At 43.4% G+C, this 15,820-nt stretch overlaps 1 protein-coding gene across 2 annotated transcripts in view; it reads right to left on the bottom strand.

Moving 5' to 3' along the window:
- LOC132883063 (NACHT, LRR and PYD domains-containing protein 3-like) overlaps positions 1-15,820 on the bottom strand; it is a 49,976-nt gene that overhangs the window by 18,650 nt on the left and 15,506 nt on the right. For both annotated transcript variants that reach the window (XM_060916213.1, XM_060916212.1), the window contains one exon: positions 12,497-14,273. In XM_060916213.1, the coding sequence (XP_060772196.1) occupies positions 12,497-14,273 (1,777 nt within the window). The remainder of the gene's footprint in view (positions 1-12,496; positions 14,274-15,820) is intronic.

The following is a 15,820-nucleotide window of genomic DNA, read 5'->3' as shown; positions in this document are numbered from 1 at the left end:
CAATCACTTTCTAATGATCATCAACATTAAAATTATTTATAAAGTGTTATATGTGACACACTGGAGACCTATTTAACTTCTATTTGCGTCAAAATTTTCAGCATTATTGTCTTTTGGCCAAAAGAAGAAAGATTCTACTCCATCCCGAACACCGAAATCCCCCAGGGCTGTGTACCGAGTCCTCTCCTGTACATGCTGGGGTGTAAATTGTGTGACGCACAACTCGCTGTATGCTAGGCTTACAAGGCATTTGTAAGTCCAATGGCCTCTCACACTCAAGCCAGCTCCACCTCTGTCACCTTGTGTGACAGGTACACCCCGGGGAGCCCAGTCTTGTAACTGGGTGAGCAAACGGAGCACTGGCACCAGTTTGTGAAGTAGCCTCTTTCATTCTGGGATATAGTTACAAATGGCAATAGGCTGTTTTTTTATAGCTTTTTGATAGTTTGACAACTTGATAATGTGAAAGTACGATATTGTACTGTTTTTGAATTGTATATGTATGTATAAGGAATATGAAATAGTCAAGTTTATTTGTATAGCGCTTTTAACAATAAACATTGTCGCAAAGCAGCTTTACAGAATTTGAACGACTTAAAATATGAGCTAATTTTATCCCTAATCTATCCCCAATGATGAAGCCTGTGGCGACGGTGGTAAGGAAAAACTCCCTCAGACGACATGAGGAAGAAACCTCGAGAGGAACCAGACTCAAAAGGGAACCCATCCTCATTTGGGCAACAACAGACAGCATGACTATAACATTAGCAGTCCTAACAAAGTCAGCTTTGTTGATGCTATAAACCCCACACTGACGGAAACCCGAGTGCAAAACCATTCACGACAACCGCAGTCCCAAAGTCAGCAAGTCAACTGCAGTCCCCAGCCACAAAAACACCACTGCAAGAGTCCAGAGCGTCCTCCAGGTGCGACCCCCAACTGTCCACATACACCGGAAGCTCAAAGTCAGAGCAGAGACATCATGTGTTCCGCCTAGGAACAATCAACGTTAGAACTTGTAAACGCAAAAGCAAGTTGGCGGATCGCGTAACGCAGTGTAAAAAGTTAACACAGGATATAACTTGCATGCAGGACGCCCGCTTGAGCGGTGAGATTTGTTTTAATGATCAAGTTCTGAAAGGTTGGCGGGCAGTATAATGGTATGAATGTTGTACAGGCAGGTGTAGCCCTCGTTATAGCACCACGTGTTCGACTCTTAGATATGGAGCATATAATAGAAGGTAGGATGACCATGGTGAGATTTAAGGTAAATGGAATAAAACTAGGAATATACTGCTGTTATTGTCCAACTGAAGAATACAGTACCTCCTCCAAAGAGTTTCTATCGAACACTGAATAAAGCTCTTCAAAAGCTGAGGAAAGATCACTCATCGTATAAAATCATTGTTGCTGGTGACTTCAATGCAACCATTGGAGAGGATTGGGACCATACAATGATAGACCCAATAAGCTTTAATGGTGAAAAACCTATTGAGACCACAGAAAGCAACAAGCTCTACATTTTAAATACTATGTACGCAACAAGATCAGACGAACACAGATGGTCGTTCCAGTCCAACCTTGGTTATAAACGCAGGCTCGATTATAAAATGGCTGATTGGTTTGTTAAACGTGCTACTACGAACTGCCGAGTATACCCAATGCACAGTGGAGTATTTGAGACTGATCACCGTATAGTTGTAATGCATACTGTTTTTCCAACAAGAACACAGGTAAAGGAGATATTTTGTAAAAAGAAAATGCCTTCCTCATACCCGGATATCTGAAGACTAAGAGATGATCCTGAAATTCAAGCTGCATATAGTGCAAAGCAAGAGCTTCGACTAGGGAAAGAACCTATCTCGAAACAGCTAAATGAAGTGGAAGAATGGGTGATAGGGGCATGCAGGAGGCCTCTAAGGAAACAATATCACCCAAGTCCAAGAAGGAAATCGATAAACTGTGGACAAACCATGCCCATCAGGAACTCGCACAACAATATTGGATGGAGAAGGCCCTGGTAAAGAGAAAATTATTGTCTTACGAAGTGAGAAAGCTATGTAGAGACTTAAAGAATGCTTATTTCAAAGCTAAGGCAGATCAGTTGAATTTTGCAAGTCAACAAAGGGACACAGAGGAGGAATTCAGGCTAATGAAACAACATACATCAATGAGGCGGCTCAACACTCCAATAATTTCAACTCGGAAGCTAGAGGAACATTTCTCCACGCACTTTAGTAGTTGCATGTATGAGCCTCAGCCCGAATTGGAACAACCTGAGAATTATCCACACATACTGCCGCTGGATGATATTCCTGACATAAGTGTCCTGGCGCCTGACTGTGCTGAAGTTGAGAAAACCATGAAGAGATTTAAGAATGGCAAATGTCAGGGGACAGATAAGATATACAGTATGCAGAACAACTAAAATACTCGATGTCAATGGGACTGCTGAACTATATCATGTTTCTGATTGGAATAATATGGAGAAGTCTCCAAGTGCCATCCAAGTGGCTGATAGCTAGCATAACATGTCTGCATAAGAGGGGGCTCAAGTCGCTTGCAGAGAATTGTAGAGGGCTGAGTATAGTTGTGACAGTATCCAAGGTGCTATCCGGGATTGTCATTGAGAGGATCAGGGAAGTTTACAAATACATCTTGTTGTCATCGCAATTTGGCTTCCGAGCGAATAGGTCAGCATCGGATGCTACATACTGTATATTCTACGCTAGTTGATTGAGAATGCAGGGAAGTCCAAAACCCCGATTTATGTAGCCTTTGTAGACCTAAAAGCCATTTATGACTGGATTCCGAGAGATGCCCTATTTAAGTGCTTAGAAGTCTGACTCAAGTGCCCCCACCTGGTATCCATATTACATGCATTATACACCAGCACGAAGGCCTGTATTAAAGGGAGCACACGATTCTTTGAGATGTTAGCAGTGGACCGTCAAGGAGCCTTGGAGTCGCCTCTCGTTTTCAACATATACATGGACACTTTGTGGTATGAATTGCACGCAATGAAGTACTGAAGAAACATCCAAAAGCAGGCCTTAGAGTACTACATACCTAATGAAGTGTCACCGAGGGAATATCGTAAGAAGGCCCCACCAGCTGGTGTCACTCACGTCGCTGAACTCCTGTACGCAGATGACGAGGTCATTTTTGCTAAGTCTGTCCAGGAACTGAAGAACATCCTTGAAAATTTATGACCAAATGTTCACACGGTTTGGGTTGCAGAAGTCATACAGCAAAACTGAAACAATGGCCTTCAATGTCGACGATGAAGTTAAGAACCAGGAATGCCTGATAACTGTCGGTAACAATAAAATAAAGAATGTGCGAAGTTTCAAATACCTCGGCTACACCATTACAAACAATGAAATAGATGCCTCTCGCTTCCTGTATGTCAGGATTGGAGCCGCCTTCCAGAAATGGAATGAGCTTAAACATGTGTTGAGAGACCATAGAATACAGTTCTCTACAAGAGTGGCATTTCTGACCACATGTGTGTGGTCTCGCCTGCTATACAGCATCCAAGCATGGCCTCTAACAGAGAAGGAACTGGATAAGATTGAGACTTTGTGGCATGGTTTCTTAAGGAAAATGGTGAAAGGTGGATACCAGTGTAAAAACGCCCCAAGCAGAAAAGTACAGAGTGATGTCCAGCTTGAAGGAGAGATAGATTAGAAATTTACAATCTCAAAACCAACGCCTGCGGGAGATCACCAACACACTAGCTATCCGCGAGTTCTGCTACCGCCAACATTTGAAGTATATTGGCCATATCTGCCGACTTGACAATGATGCCCTGCAAAAACAGGCACTCTTTGATGTAAGAACATCTACGAGAGTATGGACGAATGTTGAAAAGCTACTGGGAGTTGACGCCCAACAGGCAAGAATAGCCATGATGGAAAATGCAGCCCTCCTGCGACTGATGGATGTCAGATTTCCACCTCCATCCACTCAGAAGCACCCCAAGGCCGGAAATGCACCAGGTGGGAAACTATGATGATGATGATGATGATGATGATGCACACCCACGACTGAAGCAACCACATAATCAAGTTTGCTGATGATGCCACTATTGTAGGGCTCATCAACAGTGAAGGGACAGCCTACAGAGAAGAGGGGAGGCAACCGGAGTCAGGGACAACAATCTCTCTCTCTGAATATCAGGAGGATAAAAGAGATGACTATGTGCTTCAAAAGGATGCAGGTACCTCACTCCCCTGCATATCAGCAGTACTATAGTGGAAACAGTTCACAGCTTCAAGTTCCTGGGAGTACACATCACTGATAACCTCTCATGGTCCCTGAACACTTCCTCCTTAGTGAAGAAAACTCAACTATGCCTCTATTTCCGAAGGAGACTGAAGAAAGCTCATATGCTCACACCCATCTTCCGTTGCTTCTACAAAAAATATCATAGCATCATGACCTGTAGTACCACTGTCTGGTTTGGAAACTTCTCTGCCTTAGACAGAAAAACACTGCAGTGGGAGGTGACAATGGACCAGCACGTTACCGAGTCAAGTTTTCCTGGTATTGAGGACATTTACTCTGAGCAGTGTATTGAGAAGGTCTGCAGCATCATGAAGGATCCCTATCACCCCCCTAAAGAATATTCGCACCTCTCCAGTCTGAACGCAGGCTACTGAGCATCTGGGTCAAGTCCTCCAGACTTCTGAACAGTTCCTTCCCACAGGTATCCAGACTGCTGAACAAATCTGTCTGATGGACACTTACTCTTTCAGGCTGAACTTCCACCTCAGCCCTATTTTCATCGACAGTGGTGCTTGAAATTTTGTGAACCCTTTAGAATTTTCTGTATTTCTGCATAAATATGACCTAAAACATCATCAGATTTTCACACAAGTCCTAAAAGTAGCTAAAGAGAACCCAGTTAAACAAATGAGACAAAAATATTATACTTGGTCATTTATTTATTGAAGAAAATGATCCAATATTACATATCTGTGAGTGGCAAAAGTATGTGAACCTCTAGGATTAGCAGTTAATTTGAAGGTGGAATTAGAGTCAGGTGTTTTCAAATCAATAGGATGACAATCAGGTGTGAGTGGGCACCCTGTTTTATTTAAAGAACAGGGATCTATCAAAGTCTGATCTTCACAACACATGTTTGTGGAAGTGCATCATGGCACGAACAAATGAGATTTCTGAGGACCTCAGAAAAAGCGTTGTTGATGCTCATCAGGCTGGAAAAGGTTACAAAACCATCACTAAAGAGTTTGGACTCCACCAATCCACAGTCAGACAGATTGTGTACAAATGGAGGAAATTCAAGACCATTGTTACCCTCCCCAGGAGTGGTCGACCAACAAAGATCACTCCAAGAGCAAGGCGTGTAATAGTCGGCAAGGTCACAAAGGACCCCAGGGCAACTTCTAAGCAACTGAAGGCCTCTCTCACATTGGCTAATGTTAATGTTTATGAGTCCACCATCAGGAGAACACTGAACAACAGTGGTGTGCATGGCAGGGTTACAAGGAGAAAGCCACTGCTCTCCAAAAAGAACATTGCTGCTCATCTGCAGTTTGCTAAAGATCATGTGGACAAGCCAGAAGGCTATTGGAAAAATATTTTGTGGATGGATGAGACCAAAATAGAACTTTTTGGTTTAAATGAGAAGCGTTATGTTTGGAGAAAGGAAAACACTGCATTCCAGCATAAGAACCTTACCCCATCTATGAAACATGGTGGTGGTAGTATCATGGTTTGGGCCTGTTTTGCTGCATCTGGGCCAGGACAGCTTGCCATCATCGATGGAACAACGAATTCTGAATTATACCAGTGAATTCTAAAGGAAAAATGTCAGGACATCTGTCCATGAACTGAATCTCAAGAGAAGGTGGGTCATGCAGCAAGACAACGACCCTAAGCACACAAGTCATTCTACCAAAGAATGGTTAAAGAAGAATAAAGTTAATGTTTTGGAATGGCCAAGTCAAAGTCCTGACCTTAAACCAATGGAAATGTTGTGGAAGGACCTGAAGCGAGCAGTTCATGTGACGAAACCCACCAACATCCCAGAGTTGAAGCTGTTCTGTACGGAGGAACGGGCTAAAATTCCTCCAAGCCGGTGTGCAGGACTGATCAACAGTTACCGCAAACGTTTAGTTGCAGTTATTGCTGCACAAGGGGGTCACACCAGATACTGAAAGCAAAGGCTCACATACTTTTGCCACTCACAGATATGTACAGTGGTGCAGTGGAGGAAAATGATCCAATATTACATATCTGTGAGTGGCAAAAGTATGTGACCCTTTGCTTTCAGTATCTGGTGTGACCCCCTTACGCAGCAATAACTGCAACTAAACGTTTCCAGTAACTGTTGATCAGTCCTGCACACCGGCTTGGAGGAATTTTAGCCCATTCCTCTGTACAGAACACAGAACAGGGGTCCTTTGTGACCTTGCCGACTGTTACACGCCTTGCTCTTGGAGTGATCTTTGTTGGTCGGCCACTCCTGGGGAGGGTAACAATGGTCTTGAATTTCCTCCATTTGTACACAATCTGTCTGACTGTGGATTGGTGGAGTCCAAACTCTTTAGAGATGGTTTTGTAACCTTTTCCAGCCTGATGAGCATCAACAACGCTTTTTCTGAGGTCCTCAGAAATCTCCTTTGTTCATGCCATAATACACTTCTACAAACGTGTTGTGAAGATCAGACTTTGATAGATCCCTGTTCTTTAAATAAAACAGGGTGCCCACTCACACCTGATTGTCATCCCATTGATTGAAAACACCTGACTCTAATTTCACCTTCAAATTAACTGCTAATCCTAGAGGTTCACATACTTTTGCCACTCACAGGTATGTAACATTGGATCATTTTCCTCAATAAATAAATGACCAAATATAATATTTTTGTCTCATTTGTTTAACTGGGTTCTCTTTATCTACTTTTAGGACTTGTGTGGAAATCTGATGTTTTAGATCATATTTATGCAGAAATATAGAACATTCTTAAAGGGTTCACAAACTTTCAAGCACCACTGTATAGTACTACCTACTGCACCCAGCCAATTTACACTTCGCTCACTTTATGTGTCCAGGTACTTTAACCTGTACACACTGTCTACACTTCTAACAACGTAAAAGTCACTAAGGACTACTGTCCACCTGTTAGTGCACACTGTAAAAATGCATGTACAGTGGTAATTTATCCACGCTCTCCTGTCTAGATTGTACTGTCCTGTGCTTAATGGTTGTATAGTCTATCGTTTAGTGTTATGTACAGTTCACGTCCCTGCCCAAAAAAAAAGTCAAGTTCATTTGTATAGCGCTTTTAACAATAAACATTGTCGCAAAGCAGCTTTACAGAATTTGAATGACTTGAAACATGAAAAAGTCACGCACTCTAATATTTGTTTGGCCCACCTTTAGCTTTGATTACAGCCTGCGTTCGCCGTGGCATTGCTCGATAAACTTACGCAACGTCACAATATTTAATTCAGTCCAGAGTCGTATTAATGTTTTCACCGAGATCTTGTGTTGAGGATGGGAGAGTGGAACCATTACATAAAGTCTTCTCCAGCATCCCAAAGATTCTCAATGGGGTTAAGGTCAGGACTCTGTGGTGGTTAATTCATGTGTGAAAAATGATTCCTCATGCTTCCTGAACCACTCTTTCATGATCTGAGCCCTAATTTGATGCCTGTTCCATCAGGAAAGAAAAAAAAAATCAATTGATGTGGTGATGATCTGGTCATTCAGCACATTCAGGTTGTCACCTGACTTTATTTTATTGCCCCTAACGTTGCCGAGTCTCGACCTGACCAACTGAATCAACCCCAGATCATCACACTGCCTCCAGAGGCTTGGACAGTGGATGCTATGCATGATGGGGTGTCGCTACATGAGATTCCTTTCTTACCCTGACACGCCCATCATTCAGGAACAGGGTCAATCTGGACTCATCAGGCCACATGACCTTTCTCCATTGCTTCAGAGTCCAATTTTTATGCTCCCGAGCAAACTGAAGCCTTTTCTCCTGATTAGTCTCACTAACGAGTGGGTTTCTTACAGACACACAGCTATTTCTTCCCAATCCTGTAAGTTCTCACCCCACTGTGAGTGGAAATTATCTCATCTCATCTCATTATCTGTAGCCGCTTTATCCTTCTACAGGGTCGCAGGCAAGCTGGAGCCTATCCCAGCTGACTACGGGCGAAAGGCGGGGTTCACCCTGGACAAGTCGCCAGGTCATCACAGGGCTGACACATAGACACAGACAACCATTCACACTCACATTCACACCTACGCTCAATTTAGAGTCACCAGTTAACCTAACCTGCATGTCTTTGGACTGTGGGGGAAACCGGAGCACCCGGAGGAAACCCACGCGGACACGGGGAGAACATGCAAACTCCACACAGGAAGGCCCTCGCCGGCCCCGGGGCTCGAACCCGGACCTTCTTGCTGTGAGGCGACAGCGCTAACCACTACACCACCGTGCCGCCCTGGAAATTATCTTAATTTCCCTATTAAACATAGTTGGGAGTTCTACTGTTTATTTTATTTATTTATGATTTGTCTTCACACCAAGCATTTAAGTGATCTTTGATCACAATCAGTCAGGATCTTTTTTCAACCACATTTTTTCCATGAAGTTCATGGTTCCTCACTAACCTTCCAGGTTTAAATAATGTGTTGGTCAGTTCTTAACCCAATTCCAGTCATTTTGGCTCAAATCTCCTTCATTAGTTTTCTTTGCTTGATGCAGGTCAATAATTTGACCTTCTGAAACACAGTAACATTTTCCATGAGCACAGGATACAGCTTCCGTCATGTTTGTTCAAGAAATGAGAAGCTACTCACTGCATCAGTTAGGGTTAAAAGAATTGCTGCAGCTGAAATACATTAATCACTGCAGTAATTATCCAATCAAAGGCCTTATGTATTTGCTTATTTAAATCCAAACGGTGACACTTATTTAATTTTATTTTGGCCAGACTGTGTATATTGTATACATACAGTGGGGCAAAAAAGTATTTAGTCAGTCACCAATTGTGCAAGTTCTCCCACTTAAAAAGATGAGAGAGGCCTGTAATTTTCATCATAGGTACACTTCAACTATGAGAGACAGAATGGGGGGAAAGAATCCAGAAAATCACATTGTAGGATTTTTAAAGAATTTATTTGCAAATTATGGTGGAAAATAAGTATTTGGTCAATAACAAAAGTTCATCTCAATACTTTGTTATATACCCTTTGCTGGCAATGACAGAGGTAAAACGTTTTCTGTAAGTCTTCACAGGGTTTTCACACACTGCTGCTGGTATTTTGGCCCATTCCTCCATGCAGATCTCCTCTAGAGCAGTGATGTTTTGGGGCTGTCGCTGGGCAACACGGACTTTCAACTCCCTCCAAAGATTTTCTATGGGGTTGAGATCTGGAGACTGGCTAGGCCACTCCAGGACCTTGAAATGCTTCTTACGAAGCCACTCCTTCGTTGCCCGGGCGGTGTGTTTGGGCTCATTGTCATGCTGAAAGACCCAGCCACGTTTCATCTTCAATGCCCTTGCTGATGGAAGGAGGTTTTCACTCAAAATCTCACGATACATGGCCCCATTCATTCTTTCTTTTACACGGATCAGTCGTCCTGGTCCCTTTGCAGAAAAACAGCCCCAAAGCATGATGTTTCCACCCCCATGCTTCACAGTAGGTATGGTGTTCTTTGGATGCAACTCAGCATTCTTTCTCCTCCAAACACGACAAGTTGAGTTTTTACCAAAAAGTTCTATTTTGGTTTCATCTGACCATATGACATTCTCCCAATCCTCTTTTGGATCATCCAAATGCTCTCTAGCAAACTTCAGATGGGCCTGGACATGTACTGGCTTAAGCAGGGGGACACGTCTGGCACTGCAGGATCTGAGTCCCTGGCGGCGTAGTGTGTTACTGATGGTAGCCTTTATTACTTTGGTCCCAGCTCTCTGCAGGTCATTCACTAGGTCCCCCCATGTGGTTCTGGGATTTTTGCTCACCGTTCTTGTGATCATTTTGACCCCACGGGGTGAGATCTTGCATGGAGTCCCAGATCGAGGAAGATTATCAGTGGTCTTGTATGTCTTCCATTTTCTAATAATTGCTCCCACAGTTGATTTCTTCACACCAAGCTGCTTACCTATTGCAGTTTCAGTCTTCCCAGCCTGGTGCAGGTCTACAATTTTGTTTCTGGTGTCCTTTGACAGCTCTTTGGTCTTGGCCATAGTGGAGTTTGGAGTGTGACTGTTTGAGGTTGTGGACAGGTGTCTTTTATACTGATAACGAGTTCAAACAGGTGCCATTAATACAGGTAACGAGTGGAGGACAGAGGAGCCTCTTAAAGAAGTTGTTACAGGTCTGTGAGAGCCAGAAATCTTGCTTGTTTGCAGGTGACCAAATACTTATTTTACCGAGGAATTTACCAATTAATTCATTAAAAATCCTACAATGTGATTTCCTGGATTCTTTCCCCCCATTCTGTCTCTCATAGTTGAAGTGTACCTATGATGAAAATTACAGGCCTCTCTCATCTTTTTAAGTGGGAGAACTTGCACAATTGATGGCTGACTAAATACTTTTTTGCCCCACTGTATGTGTATAGCTCATTGTCTACCTGTTTGCACGGTTTATGCAAACCTGCTGATGTTTCATGTTAATTGTCGCACCGCAGCCTGGAGAGATATTTCATCCCTTATGTTTGTGATGAAAAGGAATGGCAATAAAGTTGACTTTGTGCCACAAATGCAGATGGTAAGCAGAAGCAATTGCAGTGAGAAGTTTTATTAAAACTCAGGCAGACGATTCCAAAACATGAGGCACAAAACAGGCAAAGGTCAGGCAATCAGCAAACAACATGAACCAGGCAAAATACAGAAAGCAAAGCAAGAGCCAGAATATCAAATCATAAAAAACAAAGGCCTGGAAAGTTCGGTAAAGGCACACTACGCATTACTTCACAAAGTGTCTGCTTATAAAGGGTGAGAGTCTAACTGGAAACAGGCGTGTGTCATCAATAGTCAGGTGACTGTGAGCATGCAAGTGTGTGTGTGTGTGTGTGTGTGTGTGTTGGGAGTCATAGTCCATGGCAGCCAGGTTTGAAGGCTGTGGTGCATTCTGGGGAAGTGGCGTTCTGGGTGGATTCTGGTGAATACATTACAGTTTGACTTTGAGCAATAGCAGATTCCCAAATAAATTATTCGATTCACAAGTCAGTTGGCGGACCTGCTCTTTTACTGGGGAGAAAAATACTCTCTGCCCTTTTGCAGTATTTTTGATCATTTGTATTAGTTTTTCCATTCCTAACTTCCATCTCCAGACCTTGGATGGTAGACTGCTCTCTGAAGGTCCCAGGGCTTGTGTGCACTAAACTTTGTGCCACTCTGGAGTAATTTCCATATTTTCTGGTCTTTTCCCTTAATAATGATGAGTCAGAAAAGAGTGCTGCTAAATCTCATCTCATCTCTAGCTGCTTTATCCTTCTACAGGGTCGCAGGCGAGCTGGAGCCTATCCCAGCTGACTACGGGCGAAAGGCGGGGTTCACCCTGGACAAGTCGCCAGGTCATCACAGGGCTGACACATAGACACAGACAACCATTCACACTCACATTCACACCTACGCTCAATTTAGAGTCACCAGTTAACCTAACCTGCATGTCTTTGGACTGTGGGGGAAACCGGAGCACCCGGAGGAAACCCACGCGGACACGGGGAGAACATGCAAACTCCGCACAGAAAGGCCCTCGCCGGCCACGGGGCTCGAACCCGGACCTTCTTGCTGTGAGGCGACAGCGCTAACCACTACACCACCGTGCCGCCGTGCTGCTAAATGGGTTTTTATATTTGTAGCTTTTACTTCTACAGACACAAACAAAAGAAAATATGCAGACTAGCAGGTTAAAAAAGGAGAGATCCCATCTCTCTCTCTCCCCAAGCTCCAATGCCCACCCCCAACTACAATACCCATAATACAGTGCACTGAAACATTAATGCTGTGGTTGAGACAAAGTCGCAGCTTGTAATTTCCTGCCCATAACTGGTAAAAGCCAAAACCAAAAATACCTCCTCAACTTGCAATTTCAATTCATCGACTTGGGGTCGTCTTCTCAACTACCAGTTCCTTCCCTGCTTTTGGAATGATGTCAAATTAACATGTCTGCTCACTGTGAAGAGTGTAAAGTCCCCATTCTATACTTTAAAATTAGTTTATATTAGTATTAGTATTGACTTGAGATCAGTTAAGATACAAAGTATACTTGATTAAATCTATAACTCTGACCAAACTCATCACTGTTTTGAGAAGGTAATCACAAACATTAGTTATCACTAAAGTTAGCCAGCTAACTTGCTGCCAATGCAGTTTGCTATTGTCCACTGTTTGTTTAAAGATCATTAGAGTAAGTATAAAAAAGCATTAATGCAATTCAGTGTTACATTAAAACTACAAACCATGCAGTAAAAATCTCAATAAAAATACTCACTCCGCTTTTCTGGAGGCTTTGACCACAGGCACCAGCCTCAGGAGACATTCATCTGATGGGTCATATTTTCTCAAATTAAACTCCTCCAGCTCCTGTTCTGAGTTCAGGGTCATAAACACCAGAGCTGACCACTGAGCAGGAGAGAGACTGGTTCCACTGAGACTACAGTAATAGTCTCTGTTCAGGTAATGTTGCACTTCCTGCACGAGAGAATGATCATTCAGTTCATTCAGACAGTGGAACAGATTGATGGATTTCTCTGGAGATGGATTCTCCCTGATCTTCTTCTTGATGTACTTGATGGTTTCCTGTTTGCTGTGAGAGCTGCTTTCTGTCTGAAGCATTAAGCCTCGTAAGAGAGTCTGATTGGACTCCAGTGAGAGACCCAGAAGGAAGCGGACGAACAGGTCCAGATGTCCATTCTCACTCTGTAGGGCCTTGTCCACTGCACTCCTGAGGAAATCAGACATGTTTGACTTGGTGAAAAGATCAGACAGATCAGTGGTTTGTGGTTCTGTTACATTTCTGCTGATGAAGCAGAGAAACGTGTATAAAGCAGCCAGAAACTCCTGAACGCTCAGATGTACAAAGCTGAAGACCCTCCCCAGGTGAAGCTCAAACTCCTCTCTGAAAATTTGGGTACACACCCCTGAGTACACTGACACTTCCCTCACATCAATCCCACACTCTCTCAGGTCTTCCTCATAGAAGATCAGGTTTCCTTTCTCCAGCTGTTGGAAAGCCAGTTTTCCCAGTGCCAGGATACTCTTTCTGGTCTGCTGAGGATCAGGCTCACATTTCTGATGGTACTTTTGCTCCTTGTGTTTGATCTGAAAGATCAGGAAGTGTGTGAACATTTCAGTCAGAGTCTTGGGGATCTTTCCACACTCCGCTTTATCCAACATTCTCTCGAGAACAGTGGCTAAGATCCAGCAGAAGACTGGGATGTGGCACATGATGTAGAGGCTTCTTGAAGACTTCATGTGTGTGATGATTTTATTGGCCAGGTTCTGATCACTGATCCTCTTCCCGAAGTACTCCTCTTTCTGAGGATCACTGAACCCTCGTACCTCTGTTACCTGGTCTACACACGCAGGAGGGATCTGATTGGCTGCTCCTGGTCGAGAGGTTATCCAGAGGAGAGCAGAGGGAAGCAGATCCCCCTTGATGAGGTTTGTCAGCAGCACATCCACTGAGGCCGACTCCGTCACATCACACAATCTCTCATTGCTCTGGAAATTTAGAGGAAGTCGACACTCATCCAGACCATCAAAGATCAACAGGACTTTGTATCCATTAAAGTTTATTAATTCTAGTTTTCTCATTTCTGGGAAAAAGTGATGAATAAGATTCATCAGACTGAGATTTCTCGCCTTCATCAGATTCAGCTCTCTAAAGGGAAGTGGGAACATGAAGGTGACGTCCTGATTCGCTTTTCCTTCAGTCCAGTCCAGAATGAACTTCTGCACAGAGACCGTTTTTCCAATTCCAGCAACTCCTTTGGTCAGCACACTTCTGATGGACGTGTCTTTAAAGAGATCATTACATTTGATGGGCGTCTCCTGTGTTGCTGGTCTCCTGGACGCTGTCTCAAGCTGTCTCACCTCATGCTCTTTATTGACGTCTCCACTCCAACCCTTTGTGATGTAGAGCTCTGTGTAGATCTCACTCAGAGGTGTTGAGCTTCCTGGCTGGGAAATTCCTTCATTAATTCTCTTACAATTGTCTCTCAGGAGGGTTTTTAGTTTTTGCTGACAGGCCATGACTGGGGACAGCTCTAATAAAAACAAAGAAATAAAAAGAAATGAACACAAAGCACAATAAAATTTCAGTACTATTTTAAAGACTCCTGTGCATTGCTCATTTATCTTCTCAATTAAACATGTAAACAGCCACATTGCAAACTAAATTCTCTATATTTATAATATTTATGTAAATATCATACTAGTGGATCTCAAAATATTGGAATATTGTGAAAAAGTTCATTTTTTCACAATTTAATAAAAAAAAAGGTAAACTTTTGTATATTCTGTATTCGTTATATGCAAAGTGAAATATTTCAAGGCTTTTTTTGTTTTAATTTTGATGATTATGGCTTATAGTTCATGAAAGTCAGAAATCAAGTGTCTCAAATTATTAGAATATTTAATTTCGAGTTTGAGCAAAACAGTAAAAATCCCGTATCTCTCGGTCTAGTTCAGTACACACAACCACAATCATGGGGAAGACTGCTGACTTGACAGTTGTCCAGAAGACCATCATTGACACCCTCCACAAGCAGGGTAAGCCACAGGTGGTCATTGTTGAAAAGGCTGGCTGGAAAAGGTGCACAAGCAACAGCGATGAGCACAGCCTTGAGAGGATTGTCAAGAAAAGTCAATTTAAGAACTTGGGAGAGCGTCACAAGGAGTGGACTGAGGCTGGTGTCAGTGCATCAAGAGCCACCACACACAGACACCTTCAGGAAAGGGAATGTGGCTGTTGCATTCCAAATATCAAGCCCCTCCTGAACCAATGACAAGTGTCTTATCTGGGCTAAGGAGAGAAAGAACTGGACTGTTGCTCAGTGGACTTGATAAAACCCAGTGGGCCAACACCAGCAGATGCCATGGCACCCCAAATAATCACAGACTGCAGAAACTTCACACTGGAATTCAAACACCTTGGATTCTGTGCCTCGCCACTCTTCCTCCAGACTCTAGGACCTTGATTTCTAAATGAAATGCAAATTTTTTTTAGAAAGAAAGAAACCTTTATTCATCACATGCACACTTCAAGCACAGTGAAATTCATCCTCTGCATTTAACCCATCTGAAGCAGTGAACACACACACGCAGAGCAGTGGGCAGCCACACCACAGCGCCCGGGGAGCAGTCAGGGGTCAGGTACCTTGCTCAAGGGTACCTCAGCCCAAGGCCGCCCCACGTCAACCTAACTGCATGTGTTTGGACTTTACTTTCATCTGAAGAGGACTTTGGACCACTGAGCAACAACCATCTCTACCACCCTTCCCTCAGGGCTCGACATTAGCACTTGCCCGATGGCCCAGCGGTGTTTTTTTACGTCTTTCGGGCCAGTTCGGGCCACTAAATTTGGCCAAACAGTGGCCCGGGCGGGCCAGTACGTTTTCAATACAAATTAACAAATTTTATTACTCATATTTTACCCAGAATTGTGAAGAAATTGTTCGTAAAATGCACCTTTTCGATACAAGTTCAGTCATTTTTGTTTTCGTCACGCTCCACTTCGCTCTGCGGCAGGAGTGTGTCGTCTTCGTACATCTTCGGAGATGTTCGGCGCTGTTTGGAAGCGTCATTTTGGCGG

This window comes from Neoarius graeffei, chromosome 3 (genome assembly GCF_027579695.1).
Source record: "Neoarius graeffei isolate fNeoGra1 chromosome 3, fNeoGra1.pri, whole genome shotgun sequence".
NCBI lineage: Eukaryota > Metazoa > Chordata > Actinopteri > Siluriformes > Ariidae > Neoarius > Neoarius graeffei.
This window is presented reverse-complemented; position numbering and strand designations above follow the sequence as displayed.